This window comes from Anguilla rostrata, chromosome 12, assembly GCF_018555375.3.
Source record: "Anguilla rostrata isolate EN2019 chromosome 12, ASM1855537v3, whole genome shotgun sequence".
In the NCBI taxonomy this organism is placed as follows: domain Eukaryota; kingdom Metazoa; phylum Chordata; class Actinopteri; order Anguilliformes; family Anguillidae; genus Anguilla; species Anguilla rostrata.
Window position 1 is genome coordinate 33,445,700 of NC_057944.1, and position 23,773 is coordinate 33,469,472.

Consider the following 23,773-nt stretch of genomic DNA (forward strand, 5'->3'; position numbering starts at 1 on the left):
AAATACAATATCTGAAAATATTAACACCCATAATAGATTTTATTGAACACTTGTTCCAAAGGTGAAGTTTGTAGCAGAAAATGTGTGAAGCCATGTGCACACCAGGAACCAATAAAATGCTTTTTAGAAATGTTTTTTTGAAAAATTAAGGCTGCAGGATGCAGCAGTTACATAATTAAATTTCAAAACAAGTAAGAAAAACCAAACAAAATGAAAAAAAAAACGTACAGGATGCATTAACCTCTGAAAGAGCACATTTTCATACATAAAAATGGGTGGGAACTGTCAACATGCGTCATGTCGCCAAGCATTGTTTATTTAAACTGAAAAGTGGCATTCTGAATTTAAATGCAAGCACCATCAAAATCATGGTCATGCAGAGGTAAATGCCCTAAGCTGCCCCTTCAACCTTTCCTCCCACGTTGCAAATAAAGTCATTTACAAACATACACTTCTTGGTCTTATTTCACTTGCCGTTTCCAGCTGTGATATATATAATATGACATATATAATATTAATGATGGCACACACACGCACATACACACACACACACACACACAGACAAGCACAAATAGCTTGTATAGGGCTTCCGAATTTTACTGGCTGCTTTTGGACTACTGGCTACCAATGTATTTTTTTTTTTTTTTTTTTTTTTTGGACCAAGCCTTTCATTGCACGTAGGGATTACATACACCAATATTTTCTTTCACAAAAAAAAAAAATAGTTTTGTTTTTCTTTCTTCTTTAATTCAGTTGATCTAGTCTATCCACAACCAGTTCTCCGTCGAGCGCGTTGACCAGGTCACGGGCCCGTGGGTCTCCTGATGTCCAATGATCGTAGCTCCTCGTATTCATAAGGTGATGGTGCGTTCTGCTAGCGTTCACTGACGACCTCTTCTTCGGGTGTTAGCTGTGAACAGAGAGGAGGACAAAGTCACCCGCCGTGTTCTCGTCAAACGAATAGCATGCTATGTAATAGCGCTGCAGTAGTTTTTTTTTTTGTTACTGGAGAACATCAAAGTCGGACACACCGTGTCCACTTTCAAATCGTTTTCTAAAAACACTGCCGTTTTATTTACATTCACCCAACACAAAAAAAATGAAATTAAAGTATGTTTCCACCTATGCTGAGTAGTATCTGTCCATCCAGACAATTTTGCTGAAATGTGGCGAGTTTTATAGATATTCGCTGCAGAAAGCGCAGCTCATGGTTCGTCGATGTCTGGCGCTTTGACACGAAGATGCACCCATGAGGTCCATTTTATCAGGCTGAGCGGCAGCGAAGGTCTATAAAACTCATCACATTTCAGCAAAACTATCTGGATGGACAGATACTACTCTGGGTGGAAACATACCTTAATTTATTTATTTTTGGTGAACTTCTTTAAGGCTAGTTTTATTGTTGTGTAACAGCAAAAGCAACAACAACAACAATAATAACAATGCTATCGGTAACTTTTACGTTTATCTTTTTTCGGTGGGACACGTCTTGTTGGTTTTCCTGCAATAAACACAAAAGAAGAGAATTCACAATCACTAACGAGCCATGAACTCATCACGTTTTTTTTTTTTTCAGTTTCAATTAAAAATTTTATTCATATAGCGCTTTTTACAGAGAACTGTCACAAAGACGCTTTACAGATCAGCAAGGCAAGAAGAGCAAACAGAGCAAACAGAGCAAAAACCAGGCCTGAACCCCCACACAGCAAGCACCTGAGGTAAAAACTCCCAGTGGGGAGAAAACCCTCAAAACAGCGGCGAGAAAAAACTCCCTGATGGGAAGAAATTTCGGGAGGAATCCGACTATAGAAGGGGGGAGCCCATCCTCCACTGGCCGGCCTGGCATAAAAGCAGTGGCATGGCGGCAACGTAACAGCAATGTAATGAGCGATCTATCACAGCAAAATGAAATGGGTTGAGCAGGCTACAGCTGAGGTAACAAATAACAGAACAACAGAGGACCAAATTGTATTGAGTTCAGTACAGCGCAGCTTAGCGTAGCCGGGTGATAGATCTGGAGCTCCAGGCTGCGTCAAGGCATGGGCATAGGGTGCAGCAGGGCAAAAGCAGTCCGTGGCCGTGGAGCGAGGGACAGGACTGGAGCGATCCTGCAGGACTCAGAGGGGGGCGCGGAGGCAGGCTGGAGCGGTTCAAACAGGCTGCAGCAGTGGCTGTTAGCGGCCGCCCAGGCCGCCGATCTGACCTTCGATGAGCTTGGTGATTTTTTCTGTGTCTAAGTCAATGTTCGAAGCGTCGCCCTCGATGGTGGTGAAGTGGGAGTAGCTGGTCCCTGAGGAACAGAACAGTCAAAAACCCAATGATGTCAGATACCATTCTCAAGAAACTGTACTTCTTCTTTCTAGGTACAATAGTGTTAAAGAAATAACATTAAAAAACGAAAATACGAGAAATTATACAGAGAAAATCTTAAAATATAAATATTTTCATTTTAAATGAATTTGTATATAAAATAACATTATTAAACTATACATATAGAACACTAATTACTGATTTTTAAGAAGATACTGATTTGGCTTTTCTGAAATGAAACCCCTAATTGTTGTTACACACCCAGCAGAAGTAATTTTCCAGGCCCTAATATCTCATACAAGATCAAGCACGGACAAACGTTTCCAAAAGTGTAGAAATGCCAGGATATACTCAACGAGTCTAAAGCTGAAAGTAGCATTTACGTGAACACATCCTTAGCTGCAGTTGGCCTGGTTATATTTGCCATACTCTTGTGTTTTTATTATATGTATTTTGTTTTAAATTACATTTTTAAATTAATTTGAAACATAATAGATTATCCACACTGGCACATATTAAGAAGCAGTCTTAGTTTTTTCTAGTCTGGCCTGTGGTCTGTTGCATTACATTGAGAATCAGAAAGCTTTCAGCAAACGATGCAAGCAATGTAAACACAGTCATTCCTGTGTGTATTTTTAAAAAATGCTATTTTTTCATTAATATTTGGTGGGGATGGGGAACTAATCGCCAGATGATTTACTTTATCTATTGTGTACATTTTATTCAAAATACCATTTACAAGACGACTGAAGGTGCGTGAATTCATGATATGTTTAATGTATGTATCAGTTACATATATATATATATGTATATATATTTTTTTTTTAACTCATAATCACCCTCCAGCAAATGTTCTGATATTTCCAGCTTACATTTCTGCAAAAAAATGTTTCCTAATATTTTATTATTCACGCTCATTTCTGTTCAGGTTTTTTTTTTTTGTTTTGTCATTGAAACAGGTCGTTTATGTGAACGAGGCCCATTGTGAGCTCATCTGGCATCCTGCTCCCTTCATTCTATAGCTCCGCTCAGAACTGACCTTCTTCCAGAAGCTTCTTCAGATCCGCCTCGCCGCCCACGTCACCTGTGAAGACAAAGGCCTTTTAATCACAGGGCCTCATTTTTTCCTTTGAAAAAACACATTTCCTGGGACCTTATTCAATCAACTTCAGCATGTTTAACCAAAGCTACTATTTCATGTGTATAAATTTGTATTTTTTTTTTTGTAAACATTTTTTGTTTTTAATTCTCAAAAAGTAACATTTTTGCTCACAGGTTTCTTTGTAAGTGTAAGTAGTCATTTCAGAGTTCATGCCTGTGCAGGTGTATTTCAGTAAGTAAGGGTTACATAACATAGTGTCAGCAGCTTTAAATCATCTGGCAAAGATTAGATAATTTAAATATTTTACCCATCATTTCAAAGCTAAACTTGCCAAAATCTAGCATTCCAGTTAAGAGCTGGTCTAGCTCAGTTAAAAAAAAAAAAAGTTTTGCAATCTAATTGGGATTCACATTGATGGCGTATGTAGTGAGTGTGTTTGGAAAGTATAGGTGAAGAAAACTACGAAAAGGTAAAATACAAATCTGAAACTTCGTGAAATAACTATAAACAAGAATTTCAACAACATTGATAGTGACAACATTGCTTTTTTATGTTAAACTACTTACCTAATGTGTGTCATGTATGGCATACTGGTGGCTCATTATACTGAAAGCAGTTGTGGGAATTTGTGATTTTTGGCGTTTACCTGAGACGACCCTGGTGAAATGTGTTAGGGTGGGATCTCCTTCGATGACCCTTGTAACCTTGGTAACAGTGGGATCGCCTTCGATGACCCTTGTAACCTTGGTAACAGTGGGGTCGCCTTCGACGACTCTTGTAACCTTGGTAATAGTGGGCTCGCCTTGAATGACTCTTGTGACCTTGGTGATGGTGGGATCCCCTTCAATGACCCGTGTAACCTTGGTAATAGTAGGATCTCCCTCAATTACCCTTGTAACCTTGGTAATCGCCGGGTCTTTAAAAAAAAACAAACAAAAAAACCAAGCATGAAACATTACATTCCCTCTTTTAAGAAAACAATATTTTTTTTACAATACCATTCAGCTGGAATGTCCTGCGTTCCATAAGCATTGTTTTGCTGAACAGTGGTGCTATTCAGGTCACACAGTGAGAAAAATCATGCAGGGACAGGCCTTCACACAACAGAAGGGGGGGGGGGGGTACAGAAAAACCTCTTTCAGCATGCCTCAATCTCAACACACTCAAATCTCGGGCACTTTAAGAATCAGACTCTTATTTTGGACTGAGAAGCGTATAACACGAGTAGCTCTCGGTCCATAAGCACGGTGGAGAACAGTGTTGGGCTTCTGGAATTAACATCACACAGGGAAGCTTTCAGCAACGCCAAAGAGATTTAGCTGGTGGACATTCATGGCCTAGTTCAAGAACGCTCGGGGTCATTGATGTCTTTGTTCTCCTCAACCAAAAATTAACCTTGCATATTTATTTTAGAATGATGTATGCAACGGTATTGTGAAAAACTTTATGCTCTTCGGGTTGTTCTGAAGTCACCCTAGTCACATTAACAGTATATAGCATACAAGTACTTGTGGCTTTTGTAACCTTATTATACGATGAAACAAGGGATACCCTCTGACGGTTTGAATGACAATTATTACTGAAGAAGCAAAACTGCCCCTAAATTGAAAGAATAGAACTGTGTCGATACGATTACCGCCAACTTCACACCCGAGTTCCACGGACAGGCAATTAATGTCCAGCTCCAGATGACTTTAAGCATTGCTGAAAATATAGTCTATAGACAAAGCTATAGTCGGTGCACTATACGGACAACGGTAACCAAGGTGATTTGCCGCGTTGGGCCAGTCACTTGGTTGCGCGGTGAACCCACGAAAGTTTGACCCGGTGATTTTGGCAAAAAAGCGGTGAGCGTCAGCCTCGTTCAGCGTGGCTGCCAGGGGGCAGCAGAGCCGGCGCTCGGCCCCCTCTGTACCTGGAAGAGCACGGGAAATCCTTTTCGGAGGCGCTGCGCGATACCTGTTTCTCTGCGTTTTCACCGTCACGTCTGGACATGCGGTACAAAGTCACACACGCCGTGGCGGCTTGGTCACGACAGGTCGTCGGAGCAACGCGCACAGCGCACGGTACTCACGCAGTTGTTATAACGGTACATTTGGGTAATTTCATTGCATTATCAGATCAGCTGGGGAGCTGTAATGGTTCACACACACACACAGACACACACACACATATACACACGCACACACACAGACTGAGGCAGAAAATATTACAAAACCACATCAGGTATGAAAAAGATTAATAGATGTCTGGTAAAAACAGTTTCTCATCACAGTTCCACAATGGTAATATAAAATTTATATTTTATATACTGATAAATACATGGCTTTTTTTTCAAGTTTTACCTGCTTCGACGACGCGGGTGATAACTCGCTCTGGATATTTTGAGAGAGAGACAAAGAGAGAGAGATGAAGAGAGAGAGAGAGAGAGAGAGAGAGAGACAGAACAACAAAATCATTCATCTGTCCCACACAATAAATATCACTGCCAACCAATGTCGAATAAACAGACATTGGACAACAGCATCAGGTTTGGAAAATAACTACAAAAAAAAAATGTAGGAATTTTAACAGAATAAAGAAATTAAAGAGCAGTTTACTTACTCAGGAAAGTCAGAGGGATTTCCTTGTATTTGTGTCCGGCCACATACTGGAAGAGGACAAACAGTTATGATACAGATCCCGATCGCATGTGAATTCATCACGGGGAACACAGTGTTGCAGCCGCTAATGCTGCTGCTGAAGAATGGTTTCATTTCCTGATGTGGGCCACCTGAACAACCTAACCATGTTCTTACACGCAGCCTTTTCACATAGGACACCTTCAATTTTATATTCCCTCACATTTGAAAATAAAAAAGATATGTATACATAACAAACACATCTAAACATATAATACGAAAATATTTTATGTACATTTGAATGCATTGCTTACCTAGGCAATTTATACATTTTCCTGGAATAAAACATTATTTTTCAAGGGAAAATAAGCATGGTTCTTTTCCAATGAGTAGGAAGCAAGAGAATGATGAGCGAGTGCAGAGAGTGTGTGTGTGTGCATGTGTGTGTGTGTGTGTGTGCGTGTCTGTGTGTGTAGATGCTGGTGTCCTTACCCTGAACTGAATTTGCGTGATCAGTCTTCGCAACAGAGAGAGCAAGTCCTGGCTTCCAACGGGCAGCTCTGGACAAACAGACACAGACAGACAGTCACATTGAGCCCTCACCGATTGCTTAAAATCACAGGCTTGGTGATCCCAAAAGTTCTGTCTCTCCCTCCGGTCAAAGTGAAACATTCCAGTCGGATCTTCCATGAAGGATGGGACCAAGTGCAATATTGCGGCGATGGATGTTCTGTGCTATAATGTCACACCAGAAACTCTTGCTACCGACTGGAAGCTTCTAACAGTTAGGAGGCAGAAAGGATGAAAGGTACACAGGAGCTGAGTATGAGAGAAGTCTATAGGCCCAGTGGTTATGGAGTGGTCATGGTCATGGTCATGGTCATGGTCATACTGACTGGTGCTTAATGGGGCTGGGGGAGCCTGGCCTCCCCCATATTTCCCCAAACCGCACCCTCATCCCCCATCCGTTCCTTGTTCGCAAATGAGCACTCACGTCCACGGTCATAAACCCCCCCAGGGCTGGTATTGCAAATTTCCCACCCCACTCACCGCCCCCCCTCCCCTTCCACAAATGCAAATCTATGAATCTCCTCACCCTCCCCCTCCCCCCACACCCACACCTCCCGGTCCACGACTGCAAATCTCGACCCCCCACCAACCCCCATCCATGATTGCAGTCTTATCACCCCCCCTCCCCATGCTTACAAGTCAAACTCCACCTATGCTTTTACCCCGGTTTGTAAGACCCTCTGTGCTCACCTGCGGGGTACAGCAGGCGTTTCACAATGTGAATCACTCCATTCGATGCCATCACGTCAGCGTCATCCACGCCCACAGTGTTTACCTGGAGACCGTTCTTGTCCTGGAAACGAAATGAAAACAGTACGGTAAGTATGCGAAGCTGAAATTACAGCAATTATCCCAGAAAGTGCAGTCAGGAAACTGCAGGAGCGATGAAAGGGTGCATTTGAAGGACTGATGACCAATGTTTGTTTGTTTCTTTTTTTGTGAAATTTTTGGATTAGCATGTACACAGTACAAGGATGGACTCAAATCAGCCATCTTGAAACAATGCAACCCTTGAACAGCAGCTGGAACGGAGGACAGGAGGATCATGGGAACTTACAGAGGAGGACAGGAGGATCATGGGAACTTAAAGAGGGGGACTGGAGAATCATGGGAACTTACAGAGATTACTTTGAGGTTGCTTCCCTGCAGGGACTTCATCAGGTTGGTGACTCCGCCCTCCAAGCCAGCGCCAATGAACACGCTCTTGGTCAGGTGGTACAGTAGGATTGTCCTCAGGGCGTTGATGTCACCTGATCAGGAAACAGGGGTCACACACTAGCTCTACTGATCTCAGCTCCGAAAATGAATCTGCACATTGTACAGTAAAAATCTCAGCAGAGTTGATTAAACGCTGAACAGTTTTCCGCACAATAACACGAGAGGATAATAATAACGAGAGGAACTGAGCGATTTCCATGGAAAAGTAAAACAAAAGAAATGAAGAAAAAACTGGAGCAGTAAAAAGAAGGATGACCCACTCGTCAGCAGCGCTATGTCCCGCTGGCTCATGCCCTCGAACGCGTCATCAGTCGGCGCAAAGAGAGTGAAGTCGCCCTCCTGATTGAGCAGGTCGGTCAAACCGGCAGCCTCTATCAGGGACAGGAACATCCTGCAGACAGCAGCAGATCGCAAGGTCAACTGGCCTCTCCCAATAGAGGGGTTGCGGTTCCCATTCCAAGGAGATTCCATACCAAAAATAAATACGAATAAAAATCTATTTCTGAATGAATTGCCCATGTGTGACTTACTTGAAGCGTCCGTCGTCCGTAAGGATCTGGAACATGGTCTTCACGGCCGGTTTTATGAGGCCCTTCATGAGGTGGAGGGCCCCGTTGGTCCCCTCCTTGCTGCCCCTCACCATGCAGGCGTTCTCAATGCAGACGGACTGCGCGGAAGAGAGACCCAGCGGCGATACGTCAGCCTCTTCGCCAACATCAGCACCCGCTCCCCACTCCCCCCACCCTTGCCCCCATCCCCCGCCCCCCCCTCCCCCCCCCCAGAACCTGGGTCCACAACACCTGGGTTTGTGCTTAAAGAGGTATAGCTTCTCTGTTTCTCTGACTGCAAGACTGCACTGTATATGTAGACTCCTCTCGAAGACTACACTGTATATGTAGTCTATAACGGAAGACTACACTCTGTGTAGACCGCACTAAGACTGCGCTTCATGTGTAAACCAGGGGTTTCCAATCTTATCAAGAAAGGGAAGGTGTGAATGCCAGTTTCTATCTTAACCCAGCACTGAGACACCAAATTCTTTTTTATCAAGTTCTGGATTGAAGATCATGATAAGTTACAACAAAAACCTCCATCCACACCTTCCTTTTTGGATTAAAGATTGGACACCGCTGGTGTAGACCGTACTGGAAGGCTACACTCTTTGTGGTGATGAGGAACCAATGTAAAGCGGTAGATGACAAGCCAGTACAAAACATAAGAGAAAAGAAAACTCCAGATTATTCTTTCCAAGGTCGCTGTTGCCTGCATGACAAAAGTAATCTGATTTGCATTAGTGACGCTGGGTAATGACTCTCAGATTCTCAGGATGTTGGTGTGGGGCCAAAGGGGGGCCGTGGGGGACGGGCACTCACAGTGCGGTAGATGAACACCCTCAGGCTCTTTCCTCCGATGCTCTCCAAGCGCTGGCCGTTGTACAACTGGTTCAGGAGGAACTTCTTCTTCAGGACATGGTTCTCCAGAATGATCTTGAGGAGGCGCTGGTCCATACCCATCACGTCATCTGTGGGTTAAAGAGTGATTTTACAACTACTGAAGGAGGCAGGGTATAGAGATTTATGTTTTTGTTGCAGGCATTGACATATAAGTACAATAAGGCTAGCAGTTAAGCAGACATTGGTCAAAGTGAAACGAAGCCAGATGTAGCCGACAGACACTTGTGCAGACCCAGGGGCCGCACTGCCACTTCATAAAAGAGACAAAAACCAGACAACAAAAAAAAATCCCTTGAGAAAAGTTTGAATCAGACCGACCCATCTGAAAACAATGTACCCGTCTGGTCTATCAGAGTTGTTCTTTATTGACTAAGCATATGATTCACTTGAGGAAACAACAATCACTCTGAAAAAATGCCTCAAGTCTTTCCCAAATGCCCTGCCTCTACGATCCCTAGCCACAATCTGAGAACCCTGTTTGAATCTGATGTCTGAAACACCAAGTTTTTAATCAGTGCTAAATATATGCATTGCTGCCGTTGCGCCAGGTCCCTCTTGACAATCAGTGAAATTCGTCCACAAAAATAAAGATTAGCAAAATAATAGATGACAAGCCAGATGTGACGAATGCACTAAAGGCCAGGACCTTAAAACAACATTAAAACAGGGAGCTTTTGATCAGGGCTCTCAGTGCGCTGGCCCACGCTTGTAAGTCAAGAGTTTTAGAACGCATTTCAGTGCCAAGCTAAGACTGCGCCTTCCTTGGCAGATAACAGCTGTGGAATAAGTGACGTAAGCGGCGGAATGTTCCGGAAAGGCAGAACCTCACCTGTGAAAGCTGTGTTGACGGGTGCCAGGAGAGTGTACTCCTCCTTGGGCCTCATGGCAGCAGCCAATCCCAGCTCAGCGACCATATCGCCAAACGTGCCCTGGGACTCGCCAATCAGCTCCGTCACCTGTTTAGCTGAAGAAGAAATTAAAAAAAAAAATTATTTAAAACATGTTTAGAGTCCTGCCAGTTTAAGAATGATTACCAGGCCATCTGTACTGTTGCTGTACGTTTTGGTGACATTGACTGCTGGATTTCATCAAGTGCATTTAACTGATTCATTAACTAATCAATTTAGCCATATAGACAGGCAATGCCAGGTCTTGTCCTGTAGAGCCATACAGGGTCTGCTGGTTTTTCTAATGTTTTTTTAATTTCACCTTACAATCAAGAACCAGTTTAGACCCTAGAAGCCAAATGAGGTGAGATAGATGTGCAATCAACTGTTCTACTGTAATCAACTGTTATAATTGTCGAATTAAGTCCATGGTAATTACACAAACCAGCAAACCATGTCAGTCTCCAGGGCCAGGGTTTGGAACCCCCGGGTGTAAGAGGTCATCAGATGGAATAATAATTGATTTTATTCTCAAACAGTCGTTGCAGTAGCAGTGCCCTTGCCTTGGTTTAAAATCATCACTCTCTGATCCCCAGCACTCTGAGGTGAGAACAGAGGGGGGGGCGATGGGTGGGAAGCTCACCTGAGTCTGGAATGAGCACCTTCTCGATCAGGTGGATGACGCCGTTGGTGGTGACGATGTCCTTCTTCAGCACCATCTTGACGCCGTTGACGGTCAGGCTGTCGCCGTCGCAGCCGACCTCGATGTTGTGGCCCTCCAGGGTCTCGAAGGAGGTTCCGGCCATGATGGCCTCTGAGCACTGGGCCGAGTTCAGGAGGTGGAAGTTCAACAGGGCTGCGTGGGGGGAGGATGAAGCGTGTGATCAGGAAGCCATCGGACGCACACACGCACATGCACGCACCCACACACACACACACACACGGTGAGGACTTTACATGTCCTGACAGGACCTCATAAAGTATGGGGCTGCATGATAAAAAAAAAAAACATGATGACCCTCAGCATTTCTGCAGCTCAAATATTGCAGCCCGATAGACTTTGTAGCGTGATCTCATAGCTCAGGGCAAACAAGAACAGACAGGAGACAAAGAGAGAGAGATCACACAGCTGCCAGTTTTCACAGCTTTGAAATTAAAAAGGAAGGAAGCTGCTGTTTTTTCCTTTTGCCCCGAAGGTGATTCGTACTGTTGTGTGCATTTGGAAAAACTCTGCGGTCTGGATCATCTAATAGCTTTAGTGACACTAATTCCCATGAATTATTCCACATTAGCCTGCGCTGATCTGCTGATCTGCTATTTAACCACTTTCCAAACCATTTTTTTCTTACTTTTTTTTAATGTTTGATAAATGCATGAGGAATTTTACAGTAGAAACATAGGATAATATGAATTGCCACTGGATTTTTTTTTATTGGAAAGGGTGTGGTTTTTTCACTATGGACTCGAGATGAGCAGGAAGGCCTTTCTTAAGAAAACATCAGAGAGAAAATATCTGTGAGCTTAAACTTCTTAACAGGCTCATCCAAACAAACAAACAAAAAAGTTATTCCTTTCTTTCCACACATTTTCTCTCAATATAATGACAAAAGTAAATCCTTCCCCTCATTGTTGCATGGTTAAAGAAAGAGTTACACCTTTGTCATAACAAAAACACAAGAACCAAATAAAGTGACTGTGAAAAGTTCTCTGCTGTCAAGAAGAAAAAAACCTGATTATCTTCCTGGTGACCTTAATTGACCCCAGCTCTTTCTTAGCCACACCTTTACGGGGATACAGGTGCACGGTTTACCTTTGAGGACTCCCTTGTCGCCCATCATCCTCTCCAGAACATCGCTGTCCAGCTCGTCAAAGGCCTTGTTGGTCGGGGCGAACAGAGTGTACTGTCCTTTCTCCCCCAGCTTGTCCATCAATCCAGAGTTATCAGCTATGGTCTGGATGGAAAATGCCGTTTATTAGTACTGCTATAACACTGTTGTCATACTATATACATACATACATACATACAAAAAAAATGCATAAAATGGAGAACGTTGTTGGGCTGAATGGCCTGTTCTCGTCATTATGTTATGTTATGTTTTACATAAATATGTGTATATGAAAACCATACACAGAAATAGGAGATCAAGATGTATATTATATGTAAGCCAATAGCAGTATTTCACCTAGTCTGTCCACTGAAGAAGTAGGAGAAAGTAGATTCAGGAATCCCACAATGCACTAAATACTGGACTGAAGCTACATTTAAGTTATAATATATGCATACATCATCATTACTGTTGAGCCGCTACAATGGGTCTGGATTAGTGTCCGTGTGATTGTGATACTAACTTTCAGAGAGGATAGGTCATCATCAACTTCGATGACATCACGGATGGTGTTTCCGACGGCGGAGATGACGCGGTCAATGACGTGCACCACTCCGTTTGTGGACACCTGGTTGCCGTGGATAATCCTGGCGCAGTTCACCGTGACGATCTGCACAAAGGGGAGTGAAGGCACGTGACGTTTAGCGTGATCTCCAAACGAAGCAGCGCGTGACGTTGTTTTGCTGAGATTACCCCCCCACCCCACCCCCCCCCCCCCAGGCACGTGCAGGTCCGCACGCTCTTTAAACGTACCCCGTTGGGGTAGTGGTTGATGTGAAGGCCCAGATCGTTGTACATGGAGATGACTTTCAGGCCGTCCTTCATGTCTTTGGTCAGCAGGCGCTTGTTGACCATGTGATAGTGAAGGGCGTTGTACAGCTCGATGTTCACATTGCTCTCCAGAGCGTTCCTCACTTCCTGTTGGGCAGAAATGAGGAAGCGGCTTCTATCAGGGACATAGTTTGTTACCATGGAGCCCCAAAACACAATAATAATAATAATAATAATAATAATAATAATAATAATAATAATAATAATAATAATAATAATAGCAATGACAACAACAACAACAATAATGATATCAATAATGACAATAATCATAATAACAACTTTATTTAGTGCTTTTGTTGTATGTGTACAAACCGCATTTCAAAACAAACTGAAACAGTAAGATAAAGAAACAGAAATAAAAATATTTTCCAAATGCCAAACCATTAAACAAACTGTGTTCCCATAAATTCCCCTGAAAATCCCAGGTATAAATATTCAGCCAGGAGACTCACAGGGTCCAGGAGCTCCCAGGCTTCGTTGCTGGGAGCGAACATTGTGTACGAACCCTCCCCTTCGATCTCTGGCCTGAGCTTCGACATGTCCGCGTACTTCTGCGTTTGGATGGCGTTCACAGGACCCAGTGTGCCATACACGTGGTCAATGGGTGCCACTAGAAGAGAAATGAAAATCAAATTAGAAACATACACAGAGAAAAGATTTCACGTGAAACAAGACCTGGTCAAAACCTAGTATATGGCTGGACAGGCTGACCAATGGTGTAACTTCATCACTCACTCAGTCACTCACTCAGTCACAAACATTCGCGTATGTAGGACTGGCACCGGTGTTGCGGTCCAGCCAAAAAAATCAGCTCTGACAAAGTATCTTTAACTGGATAAACATATGGTCGTCATACTGGACTCATTAAGTTAGAGTCAGAGGTGTCAATTAATTCAACGGTGAACAGGTTGTTATGCGGAATATGAACTCATTTTAAAACTTTAACTTTTAACTTAAAATTTAAGAAACTATGTGAGCTATGAGTGTAAACCACACTGGCAAACACGATAAAGGAGTATCTTGGTTCTGCTGAATGTTAAAAGGCACTGGCTGACTCTGCGTAGGGTTGCTGTTTTCATTGCTCTGGTGCCAGCAGCTTCCTGCTGCCAGTTCGTGCTGAAAGGCATGCAATCAGCCTTTCAACAGGGGACGACCAGACGAAGCCTCGCCCCAGGTGGGTGAGTTCACAGGTGGGCGTGTTTACCTGCGGCGCACCCTGGCATTCCGTCCAGCCGCATGTATCCTGGGCAGCACTCGTACAGCACCATCCTGAGGGCAGGAGAGGACGAGAAGAAAGAGCATGTTGCTTTTGGTTCAGCAGTACAAACACACAGAGCACCAGTCTGCTGGCATGTGCACCGTGCTGTTAAAAAAGCTACTTCCTTTTCAGGAAATTACAAAAACTGTTCTTTATTATTGTTATTACATTACGTTATACAAGTTCAATGGTGGCTTGAACAAACTTTACTAGTCCCTATGCCGTGCAGTATTGACAGTGTACAGCACACCTGATGATGTGAGCTTTCAATTCATTCGTATCAAACTCAAAACTTCAGTTCTTTTTAATGATGTAATGACATATACAGAGGGAGATGAAAACATACAGGAAAGGAAAGCTTCTTTATTCCTTCTAGTCTCACTGGCTGTAATAACTTTGTTCACAATAATGGGGGAAAGGGTCCAAAATTGTGGGGTACGAAGTTCAGCTGAGGATATCCAGTGTTGTTCCATAAACCCAGTAGAAACGAGAGCCCTTGTGGACAGCGGTACATTACAGTAATTGCAACGGTTGCTGAACCCAAAGACCCATAGAACCATTCTGTGAAGCCTTTTTTGCTGACTCAAGGGCAACAATATTTTTTTATTTTTTTATGGTGCCGAGCGCACAGTGCTTTTCCATACTGTCTGGGTTCATGAGCTGATTCATCGCCTGAACATGCCATGTGGTCCGAGTCTCTGTGCCAAAGAAACGGATGAAAACTGCTCGCTCGTTAAGATTGTGTTGCCATGCCATTGCACGCATGTTAACTTCTCCCTACTTTAATGCAGAAGCAGTTGCATGGCCAAGATCAAGCTCTGGTTAACCTCTCCCCCACGGAATATGCCTGCAATCATGCCGTTCTGCTGGATGGGAAACTCGTCCCATCCAAAAAAGATTTGAATCCAACAGATGGAAATTTATAAGTTAATGCTATCAGTATAATAACACCATGCTATTGGATAACATGGCAATGTGGAATAACTGGGCAAAAATGAAAATAAAAAGAAAAAGGCAGAAGGTCCTGAAATCAGACCATGCAACAGGTAATAAACCATTCTTATCTGAGATGGTGCCATCAGCAAATGTTCTATGATGTGCAGGTGTCAGGGTTATTGCTCAGTTATGGCAGAAAGACAGACAGATGAACTCCTCTCTCCAGGCCAGTCAAGGCACAAAGTATTTTTTTATGTTTGGCATTTATATAACCCAAAAAAGTATTCAAGTAGTATTCAAATAAGCCAGATTCTTTTCGAGGAGCACAATGAATTGGTGTAGTTTTTTCCCCTGGGCTGCCATGTCTTTACCTGTACCGCAAAGTATTACACACACAGACAGGTGAGCTTTCCCTGTTACCCCCGTGAACAAAATGTTACAGCCGAGTGAAATGTCACAAAGCGCAGGCGGGCAAGTCTAGTCACGCTCACGGCGCGGAGCGCACAGCTCGGACCGTCAATAGCTTCTCCTCCTCCCTCATCTCTCTATCGCAGCCTCCGCACACCCAGTGCCATTCTAAGCCAGAACACGTGAAAGGCTTAGGAACAAAGGGGGCAACTTACATTTACTTATTTATTTATTAACTTTTATTCATGCAGGGTAAGGTAGGCTGACTGAGCATGCAAGCTGTCCTACAGCAACGCCCGGTTTGTGCCCCCACCGTCCACTACCTCCAAGTAGCTTAGCCTGTATGTCTTTGGATTGAGCGGGGAAACCAGAATACCTGGAGGAAACGCACGCAGACATGGGGAGAACAGGCAAAACTCTGCACAGAAAGGCCCTGGCAGTTATTCGAACCCGGGCATCCACTGCACCGCCGTGCCGCCTGTTATCGAGTCAGAAAGTTCGAAGACAAGCACATGTGTCCCCTCCAAAGGACCTGACGCTCAATGATCAGAGGTGTAAAATCCAGGTTCGGAAAGTTAAAAGTCCTCCCCAGGATTTTTTTCCCCCGATCACCTGGATTTGCTAATTAGCACAATTTCTCAGCCAGGAGGGTGGAACTAATTAGTGATATCAGTTGGCAGCATTCGTGGGTGATATAAACACATGACAGGACTTTACTTTCTGACCTCTGAACTCTCCACCTCTGTCCCTGAGGCACTGCCACCCTTGCTGGCCAAAACCCACCCCCCTTGGGTAACGCTAGTGCCAACTACGCATTCCCTGCAGGACTGTCTGTTGGCACGCACACAGACTCTATACCAGACCGTGGGGCCCATCAATGATCTAAAAAAGGAACTTAAACAGGATAAGCCACCCCGAGCAGTGATTTTCAACTGGGTTTTAAGAGAGATTTGGTGGGGTAGAGCCACAATGCGGCAAAGACGGCAAAACTGGAATTAGCCAAATGAGAGACTGATTACGTTGCACGAACGTTAATGTTCAGCCATTTCACCGCTCTTACACACCATCTGATATGCCTTTAGACCTCTCTTTCCTGCTAAACCCTGGCATGCTTTTCCTCAAAGCTTGTGATCTTGCCTCCACTGCTCAATTTGTGCTGTTGTTGAAACTGACTTTCTTATTCCACACGTGAAATCGACTTTAAATTGGTTTCAGATGAAGTGTACGTGCTGGGCCGTACTGTTATTCATATTATATTATTCAAATTTAAATAATAGCGTTGTTGTGTAATAAAGTCACGTTACTACTCACGAATAAGCTATTCATGCATTCATAACAAATATGATGAATTAATGGAAGGACACAGCTGGGATTTGGCAACAGGATGAACATGAATATAAAATGGCTAGAGTATAAAGCAGAAGGGAATCCTCTGGCATGCGTATGTCCCACATGACAATGCAGCTTCCTCTTGCCCTGCAGTACTTCTGTCATGCAGTAATTAATGTACATTACAGTAACCACCTGGGTACCAAGAGTTTATGAGCCTATGAATTACCGCTCACTTCACCACAGGTGTGTTTTTGCAATTTAAAACCAGCAGCACAAAAAGATTTTTCAGTATTTCTATACACATTATGTATATAAATTTACTTTGAGATTTGTGTGTAAGTCACGATTATCTCTGCACAAATGCATTTTTTTTATTTTTATGTTTCAATCAGTGACTCATCAAACGCACATTTTTTATTTTTCCCCTACACACGACCGGCCCGTGGCTCCAGCTGCAGACACGCTGCAGACTGAAGCCAGGGTTACACAATCCACAGCGCTCTACTGCCTCCAGGGAGGGCAACAGGGCAACACGGGATAGACGCGAGAGCCCAGAACTCATTGGCTGCCTTGAGACTCAGAGAAAAAAAATCCATCATCTTCCCATCAGTCAGAGCTTCTCGTGCCTGGGGTAGAGGACAGTGGATGAGGTCTTTTGGGGGGGGTTGAGTGGAAAGAAGGAGGGGTGCTCCCCGTCTAGTGGACAGTGGGAACCCTCCAGGCTAACAAATGCTTCCATATGTTCCCCCGCTGTGGGCTAACGCTAGCCAGGAACCAGACTTTTTGGGAGGGGGGTGGGGGTGGGAGGTTGGGGGGGGGGGGGTGAGTGGGGGATGGGGGGGGCTGGCCAAACGCCAAAGCGCACAGAGTCTGGAGAGACCCGAGGTGCTCGTTTCCAGGAAAAACACACTGGAGGGGAAAAAGGAGCACTCCAGCTTTTTTTTTTTTTTTTTTTTTGAGAGGATGGGGAAGAAGGAGTCAAGATGGAGCATGGCCCAAGGGCCACCCTCTGTCTTTCAACCGCGGCAGACAGAGCTGAGCTGATGAGGTCACTGCAGCTCCCCTGAGATCCAGCCTCAGAGCTGGGATAAAGTGTCAGCATCTCTCTGCACTTAGCTCCAGAGCCCAGGATGTACTCCATGAACTCCCGGCTTCAAGAGCACACCATGAAGCAGACCAGTAGGAGTATTCCACAAAAATAAATAAAGAAATACATTTTCAGTCTGTCACAAAGTCCTCGCGGGATGTTTTTTCACCTTATTCACCTCTTTTCCACATTGTCTATTAGAAGATGGGGGGTCACTGACCTGGATGAAGACATGCTGTCATCCTTAAAGTCATGCTTTTTTTATAATTGTCTTTTCGTATATTATTGCCATTTTATTTAGCTGTTCATTCGTCTCTTTTATGCTTTTGCTGTTTCCTTGTATTGTGATTTTATACCTTATTCTTTTGCCTGTTCTGGAAAACACTTTTTGCTCTTTGCTTGAAAGGTGCTATAGCCTATAAATCAAGCCTATGGCTTGAGTATTATCCTAGCTGGGTTACTTTGGTTTTGTTCTAACATACTAGTTCTAGTCCTCAGCACTGTGATGTGTCCCACAGTCCAGTATGTAATCCTACCAGCGCCAGCATGATTGAGAGCCTAAAGGGGTGGTGTATGGTAAACCACAGCTTCACCCAGAGAGGATGGGCTGCTGTTGGCAGGATATTCTCCACACTGCACAATAGCGCCTCCTCTGGATGAGTGGATGTACTGCGGCTGTGAAGCTCAAACAGTTAGCCACCGCTAGAGTAGCTGCATGGATTTTCTGAGGATTTGCATTTTAGGCTGTGCTTACAGTTGCAAATGGGTTTCCAAATTTGGGGAATAAAGAAACAAAGGAAACAAAGGTTACAAAATAAAGATTCCTATGATGCATATTAATGAAGCTTGATAAACAAAACTCCTTAAATAAATAAAACACATTTGCAGACGCCAGTCCAATCACACGTAAGTCACGAGGAACATGTGTGCGCCATTGGAACTTGGAAGCCTAACAGAAGACTGAGTTCTCAGCTGGAATTAACTGAGATAAACAGCTGCTAATGCACTAAGCCAGTGATGCAGTCACACCTTTACTATAAATGATTTCCACGAGCTAGCCCGTGCGCAAGCAAACGTGCCAACATCCAGCAGCCTTCAAGGTGCAGTCCAACCGAAAGTATTAATAACAAAGATCCGCACAACTTGACAATCTGTTGGGCAGTTGCTCTTTATCTTAATACTGATCACGCGCAAAAGACATTTTGTCAGACGATGCATAATTTGATTTAATAAACCCGTCTGACACAATAAACTGAGCAGACAATGCAAATGTTTGGAGCAGATCTGTTTTGTCGTAAAGAAATGCTTGTATCGTAGCACTTGTATGTGCTAGCAATCAGATAGGTCTCACTGAACTCTACCAAACTTGCCCGTTAGCTGTGTATTTCTTTCAGCTGAAGCAATCATTGGTACACGCAAACTCTCAGCCAAACATAATTATATGCCTTAGCAGCTCAGATACACATTGAATTTTTTACAGTTGGCCTATTGGCTTACGTACGTAGCTACTTATGAAATCTGCTGTGCTTCCATTGTTGAAGGAGTGGAGCGCTACCGCGGTAGCTGGCTGCGCTTCGTCCCGTCGTGCAAACCTGTTTGATGCCTCGGAGGTAGGCTAGCCTTACGTCCTCGAGGAGAACGGCGGGCGGCAAATTTTTGATCATCTTTGTCCAGACTCTTCGGACGCGGTTTCACGACGCCTGATGCCGAGCACAAAAAATTCCCGCAAGGCACGGCCCTGTTGTTTCGAAGTGCAGCGAACAAGCGGCAGCAACGGCGGCGGCGGCGGAAACTGCTCTGGGCGCAAGCTGACGCTGCGGTTTGGACGAGTGCAGAGAAACCACTGGCAACGGCGGCGATCCGCGGTTTTAACAAGGGAGCCGGGCCAGAGTCAAAACCGAGTGAAAGGCATATCGCCAGGGCTCTTACAGCCCAGTTTAGCGTGAGTACTCGGGTCGGTAGCCTCTGCGAATCACCCTCAGCCCCCCCTTTCAAACCATGAAAAATGGCATGCTAGGCTAGTCCCAAATGTTACAGCAGCAAAATGTTCTGAATGCCAGCGGTTTGCCGTGGCCACCGCTCAAACCAGCTAATGATTCAGTCGGCCTACAGTATCTAGCAACACATTTATTGCTTTGCTCGACGTACAGTGAGTTCATGTTAAATCATGGGTCCTGTTTTCATATGAATGTTATGAACACGTCTTTGTCGGACTCCTTTCTTAAAAGCTGCTTAAAAGCTTTACACGGTGGAAGCTTGGCAAGCCACAGGTAAAATATCAGTCCATGCCAATGTTTTTCTCTGTGCGTGCTTACAAATGAATTATTAGTGCGAGTTGTCAGATAGATTACGACTCATAATAAATTAGTGTAACATTTGTGTATATTAGAGGAGGTGGCTGTTGGTGTGGCAGTCGCTTGTCATCTGAAGCGATGCTTACTTTTATTCACTGTCATAAACAGCCTTGAGGGTATGAACTTTTCTTGTGTGAATTGCTGCCCCTTCAAAGAGGCTGGATATTGTCAAAATGAAAAGGTAAAGGCTATTTGAGATTCCACCTTTAAGAACATTTGGCAGTGGCTAAAAGACTAAAAGTGAACAAGTCATAGTTCATTTCAACCTTGCTCATGGGGGATTGGGGCAAGGGGGGGCGGGACTTTCAACTTTTATGTTACATGGCATGACATCAGTGGTAATCTCAGGAATACAAAAATAAGATATCACATCACCAAGAAAGCACAGAGGCCCAGCTATAATCAATGAGTGCAATATTAACAAACAAAAAATTTGAATTGTACCAAAAATAAGTACCGCTAGTCAGATAGCCTAAATCTTTACACTCATATTACACCAAAAGTAAATCCAGAGAAAGAAAGGACAACTTTGACCTTTGACCTTGAGAGTTCAGGAGCATTCCGAAACTCCAGGTTCCAGAGACACAGAGCGCTTAATCCAGGCAGCCGAGGTGAAGGAAGTGCACACTTACGCTTTCTTTCCGCAGATGGAGCCACGGTACCAGTTCCTGCAGGTGCTGAAGTACTTTTTTTTGGTCCCGCTGACCTGCTGGAGAGCGCACACGTTGGGTCTGAGGTGGAGAGAACGGGAAAGGGAAGTTATTAAACTTTGCAAAAAACAAAAAAAAAAAAAGGCAAGAGGAAATCTTTCTTCACCTACTAACCATCTCACAGACTGGGTCAACACATAACTTTTTTAGCATGGCGATCAGAATGGGTTGATTTATTTTGTGCTAGAAAATTTAATGGAATAATAAATTGTGAATAATAAGAATAAAATTTAGAAAAAAAATAATAATTAATATCTAAAAAAGTTACAAAGCAATTAATTATTTTTAAAAGGTTAAGAATGGACACTGTTTAGTTATAATTTCTTATTTCTCTACACACTGCTGGTAAATGAATGGTTTCCCCAGAATCGTAATAGAAATTCCTAATATAAAAGTTTTCATGTCTTTTTACCATCATCTTTCCATTCCTTGCTAAGCACTAAGGGAACAAGCCATGCAAAATTCATCTGCAGTGCACTTGCATTTATAAAATAAAATAATAAAATGAAAATGCATGAGAAAATGAAAAAATATGTCTTTTGCTCATAAAACAAATTAACACAACTGTTTATGTCAATATTTATACTAAACATTCAGTTTTCTTCACACTACTCCACAAAATTGGCAAAACACTTGTTTTCATTATACCTCTCAAATAAATTATTTCAATTTATATACAAATCTGGAGTTTTGTACTCCACTATACTCCTTTCTGATTTCATATTCATAGAGCAATCCACATAGTAGTTTCTGCATTTTTACAAACAAGTTTTATTTATTTATTTTTGTGGTAGAATGGGCATTTCTCTTACCCCTGGTCCTTGGCCCTGATGCGGCTGTGGGACAGGATCTTGTCGTAAGCGGAGGAGTCCGCCCGGTCGAGGGCGGACAGCGCGAACACGGCGAAGGCGGACACGAACAGGAGCTTCATCCTCGCGGCTCCTCCTGGTCGGACTACAGAGTGAGAAGTGGGAGCAGGTCTGACAGAGAGGGCTTATATACCACAGGGCCCCCGGTGTGGGAGGAAGCCAACCTGATGCTTGTACCACCCACCCCTTGAACCCCTGGAAGACTCTCCTCCACTCTAAAAGGGCGTGGTCCCACAGTCTGGAGTTTATTATTATTATATTATTATTATTATCATTATTATTATTATTATTACTGTTCTGGTTGTTGTTGTTGGTGTTACTATTATTGTTTTCTTTTTAGATATGTATCCTGAGCCAAGTACATCCTGAGACCTGGGAGAGAAAGTTATCTTTCTCTGATGGTTTCCTTTTTTAAAAAAAAAAAAAATGTTATAGCGCTGAATACAGTCAGATGCGGGGAACAGAGGTTTGGTTACCTTTCTTCCCACCGGGTCGAAAGGTGGTAAGTCAATTTCGGGGGACGAGAGACGGGGGACTCTGGGTTCCCGAATTAGAAGCCAGAAAACACTAGCCAGATGGGAGCGTTGGAAAATGGAAAACTCTCCAGTAAGTTATCATCGGTGATCTCATTCTGTGGGCCACAAAGACAGTTTTAAGTCAACTTCTGGAGACGTGATGGATGGAAGACAGAACAAACACATGGATAGGGACTAAACATTGTGTGCAGTGCACCATCTAGTGGTTAAATGGAATCGGGGCTGCGGGTCGAGGCCATGATCATCTAATTGGATCAAGATGAAGGGAAACTTCAGAGTACTTATCGAAGGTGTATAAGATACATGTATTGTTTAGTTACATTCGGCACTATTGATCATTTTTGTTGTTATAATAGTATGTGTGGGTACGTGTTAATCTGATTACTTGTGGTCAGCAGCTAATTGGCAGAGGTGGGGAGAGTAACTGACATGACTGATTGCAGTTTTTGATGTTGTTATATATAATAAAATATAACATATAAAGCAGTATAAATAAATCATTTTTAAAGAACGAGAAATATCTAGCGGAGAGACAGGATTGTTCTTGTGCTCGGTTCCAGTTGTGGTTCTGTCCTGGTAGTAATTAAAACTCTTGCAGAGGAAATGCTGTTTACACAGTAACGGGAAACAACGCACCCAAGAAACAAACTATTGTAAAAAGTTAATTAAGATTCCCTGCAGATGCGAAACACGCTTGAGTGGGCCTAAATTATCGCCTCTGAACAGCTTCCAGACTTCCTTAATTCTGACGACACATTTTCAATGTTGACAGTGCCGAGGTTTTAAGATTGGATTTTAAAGCAATATTTCATCCACTACTGTTAACAAAACGTATAATGTCAGATTTACTTGTGTAAATGAATATACAGAAAAAATACATTTTGTTCTGTGTTAAAAAATCTTTGTGCAGAACTAAAACTGGGGGGGGAAAAAAAAAACATTTGTGTAGGAGGTAACAGAAGTATCTTACAGAGATGCTCTACAGTACAGGTATTTATTTTTTCAAAATCTGCAATAAAGCTTAATGCTTCATTTTAGCTGCTAGGAGGAAATTAAATAATAATAATAATAATAACCACACATATTTTTTAACAGCTTTTCAGAATTTTTTTAATGCTAAATTGATAGGGTGAGAAGTATGTTTTGATCAGGAGGTCTGTGCCCTGGGGTACGTCCCTCACCTGTGTGCTGAGGGCACACGTGGCTTTTCATTGCCATCATAAAGCGCCTGCTTCTACCGCACATTATTTATCACGCCGGCCCGGACCGCTGGGCTCCAGCATGTGCTCGGCATATGAGCACAAGGCAAATTAAACAGAACACCAAACAGCCGGGCCATTAAAAAGCACCAGGAACATCTGAACGGGACTAAGACACATATGTGTAAATTGTAATACAGGGAAA

At 43.4% G+C, this 23,773-nt stretch overlaps 1 protein-coding gene across 4 annotated transcripts; it reads right to left on the reverse strand.

The window, feature by feature from the left end:
- Positions 1-12: 12 nt before the first annotated feature.
- On the reverse strand, positions 13-21,940 carry postnb (periostin, osteoblast specific factor b). Of its 4 annotated transcripts, XM_064302221.1 has the most exons (24): positions 21,777-21,940; positions 20,887-20,985; positions 14,084-14,148; positions 13,332-13,489; positions 12,802-12,966; positions 12,512-12,658; positions 11,973-12,114; positions 10,806-11,018; positions 10,105-10,239; positions 9,195-9,343; positions 8,352-8,488; positions 8,082-8,212; positions 7,723-7,853; positions 7,294-7,396; positions 6,526-6,593; positions 6,017-6,062; positions 5,758-5,787; positions 5,328-5,399; positions 4,273-4,328; positions 4,059-4,155; positions 3,350-3,394; positions 2,204-2,290; positions 1,463-1,501; positions 13-910 (listed from the first exon to the last, which is right to left on the reverse strand). In XM_064302221.1, exons 1-24 carry the CDS (start codon positions 21,893-21,895, stop codon positions 882-884), a joined length of 2,463 nt encoding a protein of 820 aa, XP_064158291.1. In that variant the 5' UTR covers positions 21,896-21,940; the 3' UTR covers positions 13-881. The 4 variants fall into 4 exon arrangements, with proteins under 4 accessions (XP_064158291.1, XP_064158292.1, XP_064158289.1 ...); XM_064302222.1 differs by lacking the exon at positions 5,328-5,399; XM_064302219.1 differs by having other exon boundaries at positions 4,059-4,328.
- Between the last annotated feature and the right edge of the window lie 1,833 nt (positions 21,941-23,773).

Bases quoted from the DNA above. Each gene is read 5' to 3' on its own strand.
- postnb (XM_064302219.1), bottom strand. From the start codon at position 21,895: ATGAAGCTCCTGTTCGTGTCCGCCTTCGCCGTGTTCGCGCTGTCCGCC. The intron at 8,489-9,194 runs GTGAGTGCCCGT...TCTTCCGCGCAG, and splicing joins GGGTGTTCATCTACCGCACT to TCCGTCTGCATTGAGAACGC. The intron at 6,063-6,525 runs GTAAGGACACCA...GTCCTCTTCCAG, and splicing joins TCACGCAAATTCAGTTCAGG to TATGTGGCCGGACACAAATA.